The sequence below is a fragment of the Thunnus thynnus genome, chromosome 12, assembly GCF_963924715.1.
Source record: "Thunnus thynnus chromosome 12, fThuThy2.1, whole genome shotgun sequence".
NCBI classification, from domain to species: domain Eukaryota; kingdom Metazoa; phylum Chordata; class Actinopteri; order Scombriformes; family Scombridae; genus Thunnus; species Thunnus thynnus.
The window spans coordinates 26,603,068-26,618,191 of NC_089528.1; the positions used below are offsets into that span (position 1 = coordinate 26,603,068).

The 15,124-nt window shown below is 38.8% G+C and overlaps 2 protein-coding genes across 5 annotated transcripts in view; both read right to left on the reverse strand.

The window, feature by feature from the left end:
* LOC137194596 (integrin beta-1-like) overlaps window positions 1-3,720 on the reverse strand; it is a 31,305-nt gene extending 27,585 nt beyond the window's left edge. For 2 of the 3 annotated variants that reach the window (XM_067606648.1, XM_067606647.1), the window contains exon 1: window positions 3,338-3,720. The gene's annotated coding sequence lies outside the window, so the exon portion shown is untranslated. The remainder of the gene's footprint in view (window positions 1-3,337) is intronic. The other variant, XM_067606649.1, reaches the window with a different exon arrangement.
* Window positions 3,721-7,134: 3,414 nt separating this feature from the next.
* LOC137194597 (neuropilin-1a-like) overlaps window positions 7,135-15,124 on the reverse strand; it is an 86,922-nt gene continuing 78,932 nt past the window's right edge. For both annotated transcript variants that reach the window (XM_067606651.1, XM_067606650.1), the window contains exons 14-18: window positions 14,834-14,971; window positions 13,142-13,446; window positions 12,005-12,101; window positions 11,730-11,774; window positions 7,135-10,876 (exon numbers count right to left, since the gene is read on the reverse strand). In XM_067606651.1, the coding sequence (XP_067462752.1) occupies window positions 10,602-10,876; window positions 11,730-11,774; window positions 12,005-12,101; window positions 13,142-13,446; window positions 14,834-14,971 (860 nt within the window). In that variant the 3' untranslated portion in view covers window positions 7,135-10,601. The remainder of the gene's footprint in view (window positions 10,877-11,729; window positions 11,775-12,004; window positions 12,102-13,141; window positions 13,447-14,833; window positions 14,972-15,124) is intronic.

A 15,124-nucleotide genomic window follows, 5' to 3' on the forward strand; every position in this document is an offset into this window, starting at 1 on the left:
GTTCACTCGGTCAGTTAGATGTTGACTGAGTTTGATGACAGTCTTGGCCCTGAAAATGAGACCTTCCCCTCTGCTTGCTTTCTAAAACTGTAAGACTGGTTTGTTTGCATTAAGTCAGAACTCACTGAAGCTGGATTTCATCAGTATGCACCCTATAAATGACAAAGGACTTTGGAATTAGATCTCCTGTTCACTTTGGTTGTTTTAAACTATTTATTTTACCGTGTCTTTTCTATGTAACTGAATCAAAAACTGATTTTAGGTCATTTATTTTGATATTCTGATTCATAAATCTCTTGTTTTCCATCTTTTTTGTCATTTTCATGCATGTTTTCTTGTACTCTGGTCTCTCTTCGGGGATATGGCTGGTGACTTTCTATATTTTATTACATGTGCAGATCCAAACCAACAATGAACTGATCCTACTTACAAGTATTGTGTGTGTGTCCAAAGCTGGATATATCTTATTCCACTGTACTGTGGACCACTGTTGTTCTCCACAAACTATTAAAAACATGTCAGGGAGCCACTGCGGTACTGGATGACATCATTGCGGAAAGTTTGGGCACATTAGTTTGTTTAGAAACGGCTCCAAAGACTAATAACAGCGATCACGTTTTCAGTCTCTGGACGGTTGTTCTGGGTAAGGCAGACGCCACTGCACACGCGCAGGAATGCACATCTCGTGCATCAGATGTATATTCATACTCGTCATATTGATCAGACTCTGACCCAGACAATGTAAATATTTCAAACAGCTTCAGTACAAAGTCAAGAGGTTGCGATATGCAGCACAGGAAGCTAGTGAAGTTCTGTAAACAGAACAATATTATGGAACATGTATAGTGGCGTTTGCCTTACAGCCATATCCTTAAAAAAAGAAAGAAATTATTATAAGAAATGTCCAAATTCCAGCTTCTCAAATGTGAATATTTTCTGGTTTATTTAGTCCTCTATATAGTCAAATAAATTTCTTTGGATTGTGGACTGTTGGTCAGGAAAAAACACATTTGATGACATCACTTGGGCTTTGGGAAACAGTGATTTTTTTACTATTTTCTGACATTTTATGAACCAAACAATTTATCAATTAATATCGAAAATAATCAACAGAATAATCAGGAACAAAAATAGTTGTTTGTTGCAGTCCTAGACATTTTCATGAAAATTTCACAGCCTGATTCTTCATTCCTAACAACTGAACTTATTTGTAAATAGGACCTTTCCTGAAGAGCAAAACCCAACACCGGCTATATTCTGTTGCTAAATCTGTGTGTTTTCATGCATCTCATGCTTCCTGCCACTTCTTCTCAAGTAGTTCCACACTATCCTGCTGCGAAGAACTTCCCACATTTTATTATTACAACGTCCCGCTTTGATATAAGGGATGGAGACACACAGGGACAATGATTGACTCAGGATCATATATCTTCAAACATAATCCCTGTCTGGCAGTCGCTGAATGGCCCGTCATCCATGACTCATATCTGACAAGTAAGGTTAAGGGCTCGGTGTTGAGTAATGCCGAATGACCCTTCCTACCGCCCTGGACACTCCTGACTCCTACCCGAGCACTGCTCACTGTGTTTATATGTCACAACAATGTAACTAAGGGAAGTGACTCAGTGATCTACAGGGGAGCCAGCTCCAGTCCTCAGACGTGTTCTCCTCTCATGTCTACAATTACCAAGCCTGGTATATATTATCTGCATCCATGTGATCTGTACACTCTGTACGAGATCAAAGACATATGTGTTCACACCTCGATACGGCACCGTTGCTATGTCATTACGATGCTGTCTATAAGCCAAACCAGGCTAGTAATTAAGTCAAGGCATTTTATTCCCATGTCACTAAAGTAGGTCTTGCAGCAAGAACTTGGTGAGCACATATTACTACTTTAACTCAAGCTTCTGCCTGAGATTCACTATGGAGAAGGGGGAAAAGAAAAAAAAAACAACCCCTCAGGCTATAATTCCTTTACTGGAAGTGAATGAGGCAGGCAAGACCAATCTTGTCTAACATACATACTGCACAGTCAACAGTCGTGAATCAACGTGAGCACGGCTGAACAAGAGACTGTAGATTCTGGTTAACCAATCTGGCCTGCTGCTCTAAAGGCGTCTTAGTCTTTCTGTATCCTCAACCACAGTTTATGTGGCACGTAACAGAGTTCGACCGGTCTGGGGTCCAGCTGTGGGATATTCTTTACAAGTCGAACTGTGCTTGAATGTTTTGGTTTACAAACGGATGTAATTTGGTTTTGTTCTTCTTGTTTGTTTTAGTAAAAAAGTATTATGTTATAAATTGAATGTACTACAATTACAACCGCTAATGTTAAAGACAGCTGCTAAGACTTTTTGACAAAAGTCTGGTTGGACAAATGGATCCAAATGCTTGGAAATACAATCTTCACTTTCCAGGAAGGGAGAGAAAGAAATCCAAACCAATTTTGAAACCATTACTCATTATTTTAACCAATTCAGAGTTAAAAAAGCAACCCTGTGGACACCAACAAAGTGCTCATTTTCCTGTCTAGTTAAGTTGATGCACTATTCAACATGTCTCCACAATTTAAAAGCTTTTCACTAAAAGAAAAATACAGAAATTATCTTGAAAGAGAAACATATGACAGTAAAACTTCAGAAAATGAAGCAGCTAGCCATTTATATGTTAAAAGATATTCCAAATAAATCCTGCAGCATTAATTACTGACTAGTATGTCTGTAAATGTGTCATTTAGGGATGTAGGACCACAGGAATATACTATTTATGTTAAAGTAGATAACAAAAGCACTGTTAGGAAGAAAAGTCACCACAAAATCACTATTGAAAGCCACAGAGAGATGTGTGTCTGTTTAAATATTATATATGTGCCCCAAGTTTTTAACAAGTAAGGTCTGTAAAAGTCTCCTCATTAGTTTTGCCTTCAGACTGAGGGTCAACATGATGACTAACTGTTTTACCAGTAATGAATCACACAATTTTAACCACCCCTACTGCCCTCTTTGGTCATGAAGCGACTCAGTGGCCTACTTTCTGTACAAAGCCCAAATTAAAATATATTGAGAGACAGACTTGAGGTGTAGACTGAAAATAAACCAACATTTTCACATGTCAAGTTTCTAGAAAACCGCACAATACGCTCTATGAGTAAAACAAATGAAACTGTCTTGCGACCGTTAGTTAACGTTAATCCACACCCAAAGTTTTTCCCCTGAAGACAAGCATTCCTTCCTTCTCCCCTTTTGTCGTTTACATTGTGTATTCAGTCGCCCTAAACATGGCAGACTGGTTAAACGTGACAAATGTATGTTAAAAAAACAACAACACTCACCTTATACTGATGATTTAAGGTTGTTCCGTTGATTCAGACTGACATTTGCCTCCGAAAAGTGTCCTCTTTTAACGAACTAAGACCGTTACTGAAGCGAAGACTGCTAGCTAAGACTGGTCTGAGGGTCCGCTTTGTTTTAGCTAATAAACCGCACGGCTTCAGCGTGCCACCCACGTAACGTTTCCAGTTAAAACGCGACGTGGGCTATCTTTAACCTTAAACTTTATTAACAGAGGCTTTATTACAAATCAGATAAGGGACGAGGAGTCCCCGGCTCGCCCGAACACGTTACAGCTGCGGCTTTGGTGCTGCTGGTAAGTGGTTTTTTTATGCCTTACTCCCACAAACCTCCTCTTCTTCTAAGTTAGTCCCCGCCTACACAGGAAGTGTGCGGCACGAACAGGGCAAAGGAACAAACACACCGGAGAGCAGTGAACCTGCCCTAACCTCGGATGTGGTGAACAGTCCTTATTCGCACCCAAACACACACCTACACGCCTACACATACAGGTGAAAATAATATTCAGTCTTTATAAAAGTACAGCATGGAAAACCCTACTTAAGTAAAAGTGCATAAATATTAGCAGCAACATGTAGTTAAAGTATTAAAATAAAGTTACTCATCTGATGCCATGTTTCCTATTATCCCAATGTTACTTAAGCCTTTTTTGCACATAGTTCCCAGTAAATTACTGGCATAACCTTTCAGGCACTGCAAGTGATTGTCACTATTCACACATGCAGCTACATTCAGGAACATTTCCGTCTTGCGCCTTTTCACACATGCCATGGCAATGCCGGAATAGATGGGGCGAGGAATAGTCCAGCAGATGGTGGTAATGCAACACTTATGGATGCCAGCCGCAATAAATCTAAACATAAGAATCAAGATTATATTACTACATTGCATATTTCTCGCCTCAAATGTTTTCACTGTACTGTTTAGCCGTAATATGAGAAACTTTATCACGCGGCCGCCATGTTGAAAACAGACAAGCCAAACCCAAGCCCCGCCCATCCATTCCTGCTCCCGTTCACACATGACCCCATGCAGGAAATGTTCCTGAACATTTCAGGGATGCATGTGTGAAAGGGGCTTACAGTAAGCGATGATCTGCTGGAAACTCGAGTCAAAGCCATATTTATAACAAGTGATCACTGTTTGCAAGTTGAGTTACTTGAACAAGCCTCTGATGAGCAGATCAAATCCACCTAATGTCATCTTCAATCTTTAATGCCACAAATTTGCTGAAATTAGATTGCTGACCTAGAAATAGTGCAAAATCTTAAATATTTCCTCTTCATTTCACATGTCATAACTTCTGGTGTTTTTAAATGTTTCTGAAAGAAGTGACATTTTATGTTTATATATAGGCCTATATAAGTCACAGAGAAGTGATGTTTAATATATGTATATATACATAAAACGTCACTTCTCTGTTTTACAGTGAAGCAGTGAGGGAACTAAGAGTTCACACTCAGCTTCCCACATTCAGCTTCTCTAATCATGATGAGAATGTAACAGCTGATGCCTTCAGCTGGCCAAATGACACATGAAGTTGCCATTCCCGTTTCACATCTTTACTTCACCACACACTCATCCAGCCACATACTTCTGATAATCCATCCAGAGAGAGTTTTGCTACTGCCTTTGTGCTCTTTTTCGATATCGCTTTCACACACATTTATATCTGGGAAAAACCCAAACGCACCCACAACCCATTGAAAATTGTTGTTTGGCCCAAGCGCACATCAGAAGGAAATGGTGAGGTGAGGGAAAGTATTTGCTGCTCTTCTCTTTAAAGGTATTCTGAATCAGTCTGGACTTGAACTGGTGGCTATAGTGCTTGTCTGTCATCTAATTTATCTCCAATCGTATGTTATGTTATGTTTTGGTTGTAAGCTTATTTAGGAATATTTACCATGTAAGTTAGTTGTAGCACAGAAACCCTCCACAAGACTGTGTGTGACCCATCTTGTCTATTGATAGTTTACTTTAGTGGTACAAATTTGCAACTAACACTTTTTTATTTAGCATTTCTAAGCAGTAAATGCACATTTAAACATTAATTTATATATTTAAATACTTTTTAAAGTGCATTTTAAATGTACAGTATGTGTCAACAATTATAACGTCTCCTATAACAACATATTTTATATTATTATAACTGTCATTCATTATCTGTTTATACACCAGCCTCCAATTATGGATGTCCAGAGGGGTTATTTGTTGAGAAAGACATTAATAAACAGTTATATCTGCTTAAAACTACTTTATAGTGCATTGCAACAATGTATTAACTGTTAATGTACTGCTTCTAAATGCTAAATAGAGGAACTTAAAGCAAAGTGTTAAACCAACCAGTTGATAATCCAGCTTTGTTGCCAGTGGAGTAATTAGTGCTAGTGTTTCTCAAAATTTAAAACTGATTATGCATAATGAGAAAAAGCCCATATATATTCAATTAACAGCTGGCGTTGTGAAGAGTCCAGGGGCAGCAGAGGTGATTGGTTGGAGAAACCATATTGTTTTCTATGTTTAGCATGCATTTACAATGTTGTGTTTGCAGTTAAGGCCACATAAGGCCACATATCTCATGATCTAAATGATCAAAACCACAAGTATTAGCCTCTCTCACTTTACAGCATTCTCTCATGAAGTTGTGGAGTCAGACTGAGAAACATGCCTGCTGCACTAACAATAAGTCACTGCCGCTTAAAGCATAACTGCACAATCCTTTGCAACCATGAGAAGGTAAACAAGCGAAACTGAAACTACCAGGATATGGGGAGGTGGTACTGTGGCACCAATGTGGGTATGAAACCTCATCTAAACCACAGCCACAAAAGTAATTTTCACATGAGATCAGACTGAGCTGAGCTGAGCGGGGGCGAAACCATCTAATGTATCTCATAAAACATATTCACAGAGCTGAGGCGGACAGTTTTATGAGAAAAGTAATGCATTTAGTTTTAGTCCCAGGCACATGCTGCAGCTATGCGTAAATGTTTCGAGGGACAATAGAGCCACTCTGTGGTCAAAGCATGATACGACACATGCCTGGAATGTAATTTCCATGCATGTCATATGAAAGTCTATTCATCTTTGACTTTATTTAGAAGTTTAACTATTTTTAATGTCATAGTTTTAGTGTCATGGTGAATATGCAATAGCTTAGTAACAAATAAGAAAGATAACAAAATTCACCAAGAAATAATTCAGCACATAAACTCGCCTGTAAAACCACAACTTCATGTTGGTTTATTGAATGGATTTGACAAACAAGATTAATATTTGGACAGTCAAGTCATCTGTTTCTCCACCTAGCTAAGCTGAGCTAAGTGTTTCTTGGCTGTAGCTTCATAATCAATTAATTGTTTAAATAATTTTTAAAGGAAAAATGACAGAACTTTTCTGGTTGCAGCCTCTCAAATGTGAGGATTTTAGACTTTTTGTGTGTCATACATGACAGTAAACTGAATATCTTTGGATTTTGGACTGTTGATCAGACAAAACAAGATATTTGAAGACGTCGCCTTGGGCTGTAAGAGATCATTACAGCCATTTTTCCATAATTTTCTGTCATTTTATAGACAAAACAATTAACTGATAATGAAAACAATCGTTAGTTGCGGCCCTGATCTTTACAAAGTAGTTCCAAGGAAAACCTGGGCAAATCAGACCAAAGCTATCTGCACTAGAGATAAGCGAGACAATGGTTGTTTTTTTGTAATTTGGATGAATCAACCATTTAAAAGCCATTCTGTCTAAAAGAAAAAGAAAACAAACACTAGAGCAGTTTTTAATTAAAACATTTATTTGATCCAATTCTTTGGAATGTAATAGTCAATGATCAGTCTGAGACAACAGAGACGGATGATGGTTGCTGACCAGAAAGTCAAAGTACAAACAATACTTTTAGTCACTTAAGGCCTCACTGCTTTTCCATTTTTTTACTTCCATATTTCATTTCTTGTTGTTTTTTTTTCTGGATCTGAGACAGCAAAATTACAGAAGCAGTATTGAAAATAAAAAAAACAAAAACAAATCTTGTCATACAAAGAAAAAACAAAACAAATAAAACAATGGCACGTACATCAGTGACAGTACAAAAACACAAGGTGATATTATACCAAGTAAATAAAATTGTTACGTTTCAAAGAGACGCATATAAGCTTTTTCAAGAATGAAAAACATCTCTGTAAATTGTACATTTCAGAATTATAACATTGTCATCTGAAACTGTGTTAAAAAGAATCAACAATAACACTGTCCTCTCCTTCCTTCCTTCTCTCTCTTTTCATAAATCAACATCATAAACACATAGATTTTTTAAATATTTCAGTGCAACATTGTTTTCACGTCTAGTGCTGCAGCATCCTTTCTTGTTTAAAGGGGAAGGAGCTTTATCAACGTCTGCTGAAACGTCAGAAACACACATTCTTGTCTGTAAAGTCGGACTGAAGTTACATTTTGATGAGCCATTGTCTTGTCTGGTTCTTTAACTGTAAACGAATGCAGTTGATATGTTACTGAGAAAACAAAGATGCTAATAGTGAACTTCTCAACAGTCAGAGCACCTTCATTTGATTAGAAACGTTTGCTCAGTTGTGGATTTCCTTTACAATTTCTCTAAACGTCTCACCTTAAAAGACAAAACAGAGAATTGATGCTAAATCGACCGCTGTCTCGACGCTTTCTCTTCACATTTTGAACTCACGAGATGCCACGTAATGCTACATAAAAAAATGGCAGATTTAAATTCCACAGTGCAGTGTACAGACACTAAGACAAACATAATAATCATCATCAATCATGCTGTACCTGTTTTAATGGCTTTTTAATCTTTGTAAATGAATAATCTGTAAATTTGAAAAACCATAACGTAGGAATCGCCCTGTTTAATGTCACAGACTGAACATAAAACATCTGTCGGAGATGATAGATTGTTAATTGATATTGATGAGTTAGTGACCGGTGAGATTTCTGGCTTCCCAAGACTCAATCTTCCCACCTAAACTGACTTTTCTTTTTTTTTTTTTTAAACAGTGCTATGAACAAGCGACCAGTATCACAACACATTTAGCTACAAAAGATAAAACACAACAAAGCAGTATTATTAGCACGAGGCTCAACGTTTTCAGTTTTTCTTCAAGAGGAGCCGATCATTTTAAAACTGATCCTCATCGATCCCAAAGTTGTTGAGTTTCCTGATCACAATGGTTTACAAATAAGGCCAGTTTGCAAAGCTGATAAGCTAGAAAATGCTACTGCAAATACAGAGTAATGAGTAAAATGGGGATACAATGCAAATGAGGTGCTGATTATGTGGCAGAATTGCACAGAAAAAAAACAACTCAGAGTGCTGGTACTGCAAATAACATTTTCTAAATCCAATTTTCACCCAGATTTTTGTGTTATTGATTTACTAAAAATCCAATTTTCACCCAGTCTTACTAATCAAAATGAACACACTGACACCCAGATTCTTTTTAAATAAAAGTGAGAATAATGAACCCTATATTAGGTTTTACTTCGCATGTCTGTTGGATCTTTGCTCTCTTCTGATTCACTAGTGAACTTGTCTTTGAAACTTGAAATGTGTGTGTTAATTACAAGCCAATTTAGCTCAAGGGAGGAGGACAGTGAAATATGTGTGTTTAATTAGCGTTGCTGCAGTTCTGAGTCTTAGTTCGCTAAACATCATCTTACTCCTTTAAAGATCCTTCAAAGATTTTTCTTCTGATAGTCAACATTACAAATACACTGCCAGAAAGTACAGCATTGTCACGGCAAACAGTAATTCTTGGTTTTCAGCCAAGACAGTCAGCATTAACATTCAGGATCTCGCACACTCCACCGGCTGATGGATCAGAAAAGAGATACTTGAGGTCTTGGCTCTCTTGAACCCGCCGGCCACACTTTAGGTTAAAGGTTTAACAGTCATTTTCTGTGCCAGACGGATCCATCCGTGACATGCTGTCAGCGTCTTAGCGGGTGCTGAGGCTGTCCGTTTTACCCTGTACGAAAAACATCACTTCCCACGAGGCGTTTCTCCGTAATCTCAAAGCCGTCTCCATCGACACAAAAAACCATCCTTTTTCCCAGAACACAAACAGAAACCAAACGACAACAAGATTCACAAAATGGCAACCAGATCACATTTGCAAAAGAAACACAAATGACAAGTTTGTGCCTCCATCTGTTAAAATATTTTCTGTACACTTTCTGAATTTTAGGATTAGGGTGAGCTTGATTCCAACATAGAAAGGATACTGCGGCACTGGTGTCTTTTTCTATAGAAAAGGGCGCTCAAATATATTAAAACCTATGTACAATATGTTGGATGTGTCATGTGCCATGAAAACAAGACTTGCAGGGCTCCTACAACATTTTACATTTTGAGATTCCTTAATTTTTTTCCAAAGCTTTCCAGACCATAAATGTGATATTTGACAGAAGACTATGTCACTAAAATGTAAAGTCATACATTTATACTGCAAATCCAAAATATAATCACTAATCAGAAAGCTTGAAATTCATTTTCTGGACGTTTCCACGTTTTATGTAGGAGCCCTGGATGAAACGCCAGCCGATGAGAAAAACAACCAGCCGAAAAAACAAGGCAACAGAAAAATTGGAGGAAAAAAAAGGCACTGTCGGAACTAGACACAGGTCAACGGGATGGTGCCCGCTTCACACACACACACACACAAACACACACACACACCTTAAATGCAGATGTATATGAATGTGACACATGTACACTCACTCACAAGGACACACACACACACACTATCATGGCCAAGTTAAAGAGCCAGATATCAGAACAGCAAATTTCACAATCTCTGCTCTCTCTCTGTGTGAAACAATGACATCTGGAGAAAAAGACAAGAAAAAACAACAAGAACAGAACAAAAACAAAAAACTTAGCTTTCCATAAAAGTACACAAACAAATACTTTCATCTGAATTGGTCTCAACACCAGCATGTGATTACATGAAATCAACAAAGCACGCCAAAAAACAAATAGAATCCTTAGTTTTCTTCTTTTTTTTTTTTTTGCTGTACAGATTCTTTATACACAGTGCCCCCTGCAGGTCAGTCCTTTCCACTGCCGCTCCTGAGAAAAAAATTACATCGGCTCACTGTCAGCCCACTCTGCTGTCCCATTGGTGGCTTCAGCCCCATGTTTCCTCCCGCTTGATTGACTGCATCTCATGTCCTTAAGCGGAGCATCGCAGCTCCGTCCCTCTTTGCCCCTCACGCCTCTGAGTAGTTAGTCTGTCCGTTCATCTTGTCCTTCTTTAGCTTCACGCCGTCCACCAGCTCAAAGTTATAGTTTTCCAGGGCAGATAAGTTCCTGTCCGTCATGCTGCCCTGTGAGCAAGCGCAGTAGAGCACGACGCCGCAGATGGCGCCCAGGAAGACGCCCAGCGCGGACATGGCGATGATGGTGATGAGGATGGGGTCCAGGGTCTTCAGCATGTTGCCTGGACCCCCGAGCTCGCTAGTCTCCTGTGAGAGGGAGTCCATTGCTGCAAGAAGGAGAGAAACATGACAAATTTTAATTGCAGGCTTGAAAGATCATTCTGGTGATGTTGCATGTTCTGGACCATTAACTACGAAAGGACAGGCTTCATGAAAAATGACCAAATTCAGCTGATCCCTCGTTGACATGTTGTTTGTCTGCTGGATGTGAATATTTTTCATTTCATTTTGGCAGCAGACTCTTAAATCATGAATGTCAGATCTTCCTTGAAGGAAGAGTTTTCAACAGAAACCCTCATCCTGCATGAATGATGATATAACTTCTACAGAAAAATGAATAAATGTTCATGGTAATGGGGGGTGTATCTTAAGAATGTTTCAAGTCTGTGCAAGCTGAAATGAACAGTTAAACGAATGGAAACCAGTGGTTGACTGAGAGGTAGAAAATCAATGGTAAAAATTATTGTATTGGCAAATATGACCAGCACTATTTCATCAGCTGGGAAGACAGAGTGTCGTTAAATCTTTCTTAATTGGTTCTGAGCAGGTTGTCATGTTGTATCAGATGAGTAACACACACATTCTCCTAAGCTGTTCAGAATGAAAACAGAAATATGTGTGAAGCAGACAGGTCAACTTTTGCATAGTTTGCAAGAGAGAAATAAGCCTGTAGAAAGCTATTACAAGTGTGACCCTTTGAGTTGTATTCTGGTGTTAATTATATGTGTTGTAATAAGAAAAAAAGTTTGGTTTTTGCAACACAGACCACTTTCATTGTGTAAAGGAAGAGAAAAAAATGTTGGATGTTGTTGCTCAAGTGGCTGCTGATACTGATAATGTTCTATCAAAATTCAAATATTGACACTATGATGACAAAACGGGAATCAGCAAGAAACGTACGTAGGATGAAGATCTCAGTGGGCGGAGATGTAGAAGCTTCTGGATCTGGAGGAAGGAAAAACACCTTTCATTAGTAACAGTGACTAAACAGCACAGAACTGAACTTAACAGAAAAAGCAAGGAAGGTTTAAAATAGCAAAGAACATTAAAGAACATTAACATATAGAACAATGAACCCTGACATTTTATTTGTTCACCAGCACATTAGTGGATTGAATGTCTTTGAAACAACTGTAAAAATTGTCTTAAATGACATCTGACAATTAATGACTCACCCTTGCAGTCTTCAATGTCGATTCCATCGATGATCTGGATGTTGTCCACAGCTATGTGGCCTGTGCTACGTCTGTCTGCAACACCTTCCACCACCACCTGCAAATAAAAAACAGGCAAATGAATTCGTTTAAATATGAGCTTTATAATTCATAGTTCAATAAAGTCATCCAAAACTCATTGGTACTCAATGATGTGGTTTTAAGATAAATAGAATAGAATCAACCAGCTGACCAAAACTGTAATTTAAAGGCATATTTTCTTTAAATTACAATAATAACCCACTTTTACATCAGTGGTTCCCAGCCTGAAGGCTTACCATGAAAATACATTTCTTCTACTAGCTTACTAGTAGCTCACTAGCTACTAGCTTACCTCTTCAGGCTTCAAAAATGTATTAAAATGAGACAATGCAAGAAAATAAAATCACTTTTTGTCTGAACTGCTCACGATGTACAGACATACAGGAACTATGGAGATGGTTATGAGTAGACACAGTAGGCCAAAAAAGGTTGGGAACCCCTGTTTTACTGTTTATTATCAATATGCACAATTCTGCTTCTTTACCTGAAAACATTATTCATACTTTTTTGTTTCAACTGGGAGGGAAAACTAAGCTATGGGAAGTGAAGCTAAACTTGCATCGGACATGACCTGATAAAAAAATAGGTGAGGATTTATATCCATTCATCAGTTTTCTACACAAGCTAATCCTGTTCAGGGTGAAGCAGGCTGGAGAATATCCAAGCATGCATTGTGCAAGAGGAAAGGAACACCCAAGGCAGGTCACCGGTGTATTACAAAGCAAATATGAATTTCTGGTTTTCCAGTTCCATCTAACCTGCATGATTTTAGACTGTGGGAGGAAACTTGGAGCAGCCTGAGGAAACAGACATTATGATTTCCTGGTTTTTCTTTTTCTTTTATGCATGTAGGGGTTTTACAGATGCTGGTTACCTCAATTGTCGTAAGCAGCAAATTACTTTTAGCAATATAAGTTCTCAACCAAAATGAACGGAACTGCTTTAAAAACATTATTTCACCGCTATTATATTTGTCACAGAATAGATTCAAAGCCACAGTGCTGCAGTTACATGATAAGCCCTTTTTAGAGTGTTATTGCCAGGACTCTGTATTACCTGATAGGGGATACTCGAGCGCGGCAGTACCACTCGTCCCTCCCTCCACCGGCTGCCCTGATGACCGCTGACCGTCCACAGGATCTGCTCCCCTTCCACCACCTCCTTCCTCTGCTTGATGTGAAGCGCTCCGGCGTGTTCGCCGAACATGTGATACCAGAAGGACATGCACAGGTCAGCGTCCGGCTCTGTGACAAGCGGGCTGGCCAATCTCGCCACTTTCTCCTCTTTGTCCTCGCCTTCACCGGTTTTACTCGGTGTGTCTGTGTCACTCAGTTGCATGTAGATGAAGTTCCCTGGTCTTCCTGCAGAGGACAGCATAAGACAAGGTAAGAAGTGACTGTGTAGCAGGATAAAGGGCTCCTGATGGTATGTAAACACATCATTTCAGATATTTTACCTCTTTGAAATCCTATTTTACTATATTTTAAAAATAGGACTTAGAGAGAGGTAAATAGACACTCAGCAATCCAATTTTCTGTGGATTCTCAATGAACACAAGCCTTATTCTGCTTTATATCAGGCTCTATTATGACAATGAATGGTTCTCAAAACTCTCAGGGGTTCATTATACATTCCTTTTATTATATTCAATTGAATACTTAATATTAAAACCTATAGTGATATATGCACTTTGAAGTGTTCCACCATCTTCCCTCTTCCCACACACACTTAAACATCAAATTCAAGGACCTTACAAGGTTTTGCGTGAACGACTCAATATTAGCATGCTTCAGGATTCATTTTTTTTTTACTTGTGATGTGGTTAAGTCATGAAATCATTCATTTTAGAGCTGCTGCTGCTGCTGCCGTCTCTATGAAAACATTCATCACAGGATGTATGAATGTAGAGAAGGCCAGAGAGCTGAAGCATACTGATGAATGCAAGCGCTACTTTTTTTCTTTTTAAAAAGTCAAATGTTTGAAGGCCATCCATTCATTTCAAAAATATTTTCTGCAAAGTGTGTTCTGTTCTATTCAGTGCTGAATATACAGCACAGTATTCACAGTAAGTTGTGAGTAGAGCTCTGTTTTGTTGCACGTCTTTGCAATGCTGACTCCTGTTGTTCTTGCTTTATCAGTGCCAGGAAAAAGTATTGAAGTTTAGTTTGAACTCTGACTTGAAACTTCCTATAAAACCCTATTTTTGTCAGGAAGGGGCATCTAATTATCCGAGGATGTATTTCAGTCAAAAAAAGATTTACATTGGTAACCAGCTCTGTCTGAATGAATGCCACCTATTTCTTCTGGGGAAGTTCTCATCAATATGGACCAACTTATGGAAATATCTGCTCTTGTCTTTGGTCTGTCTCAAAATGCATATCCAATTGAGCGGCTCCAGCGTCTACATGAGCGTGACACCACAGATCAGGCTTGTTTAACTTGCACAAACTCACTGGATTGTCCCTCAGAGCAGGAATAAAGTGTCTGATGGGAATTTTTTTTTTTTTTTTTTGCATCGTAAGCATCTTTTCCTCGTTTTTTAAAACAGAAAGGTTGTTGAATTCCCTGCAGTGTGTTATTCAAAGCTTTGTCTAAACATATTCCAACTTCCACCAAAAGAGGTTTAGACAGGCTTTCAACAGCTGCATAGTAACACTGAGAGCCACAAAGTGCTGTTACAAAGCATCTGTTGAGTGGTGCTGGTTCAAAACAAACTCTTGAACACGAAGGTGAACACACATCTGTTACCTGTGTGGTCCAGGTTTGGTCCTCTGTGGACGGCAGGAGCCCCGTTGATCTGGATGAGCCACGTAGCCCCCGTATCGGTCTCTCCGGTCCAGCCGCAGAACGACGAGGAGTCGAAGTTACAGGCAAACCACACAAACGCTGCAGCAAAGAGAAAACAACAGTCGTAAGAAATTGGAACCAAAAACTTTTTAATTGACAAATTGCCAGGAACAATTAATCAGTTATTGATTAATTGTCACTAGCAGCTTTTTTTTCACCCGAAGGCAAAGTGCTTTGTCATGCGGATCGTCA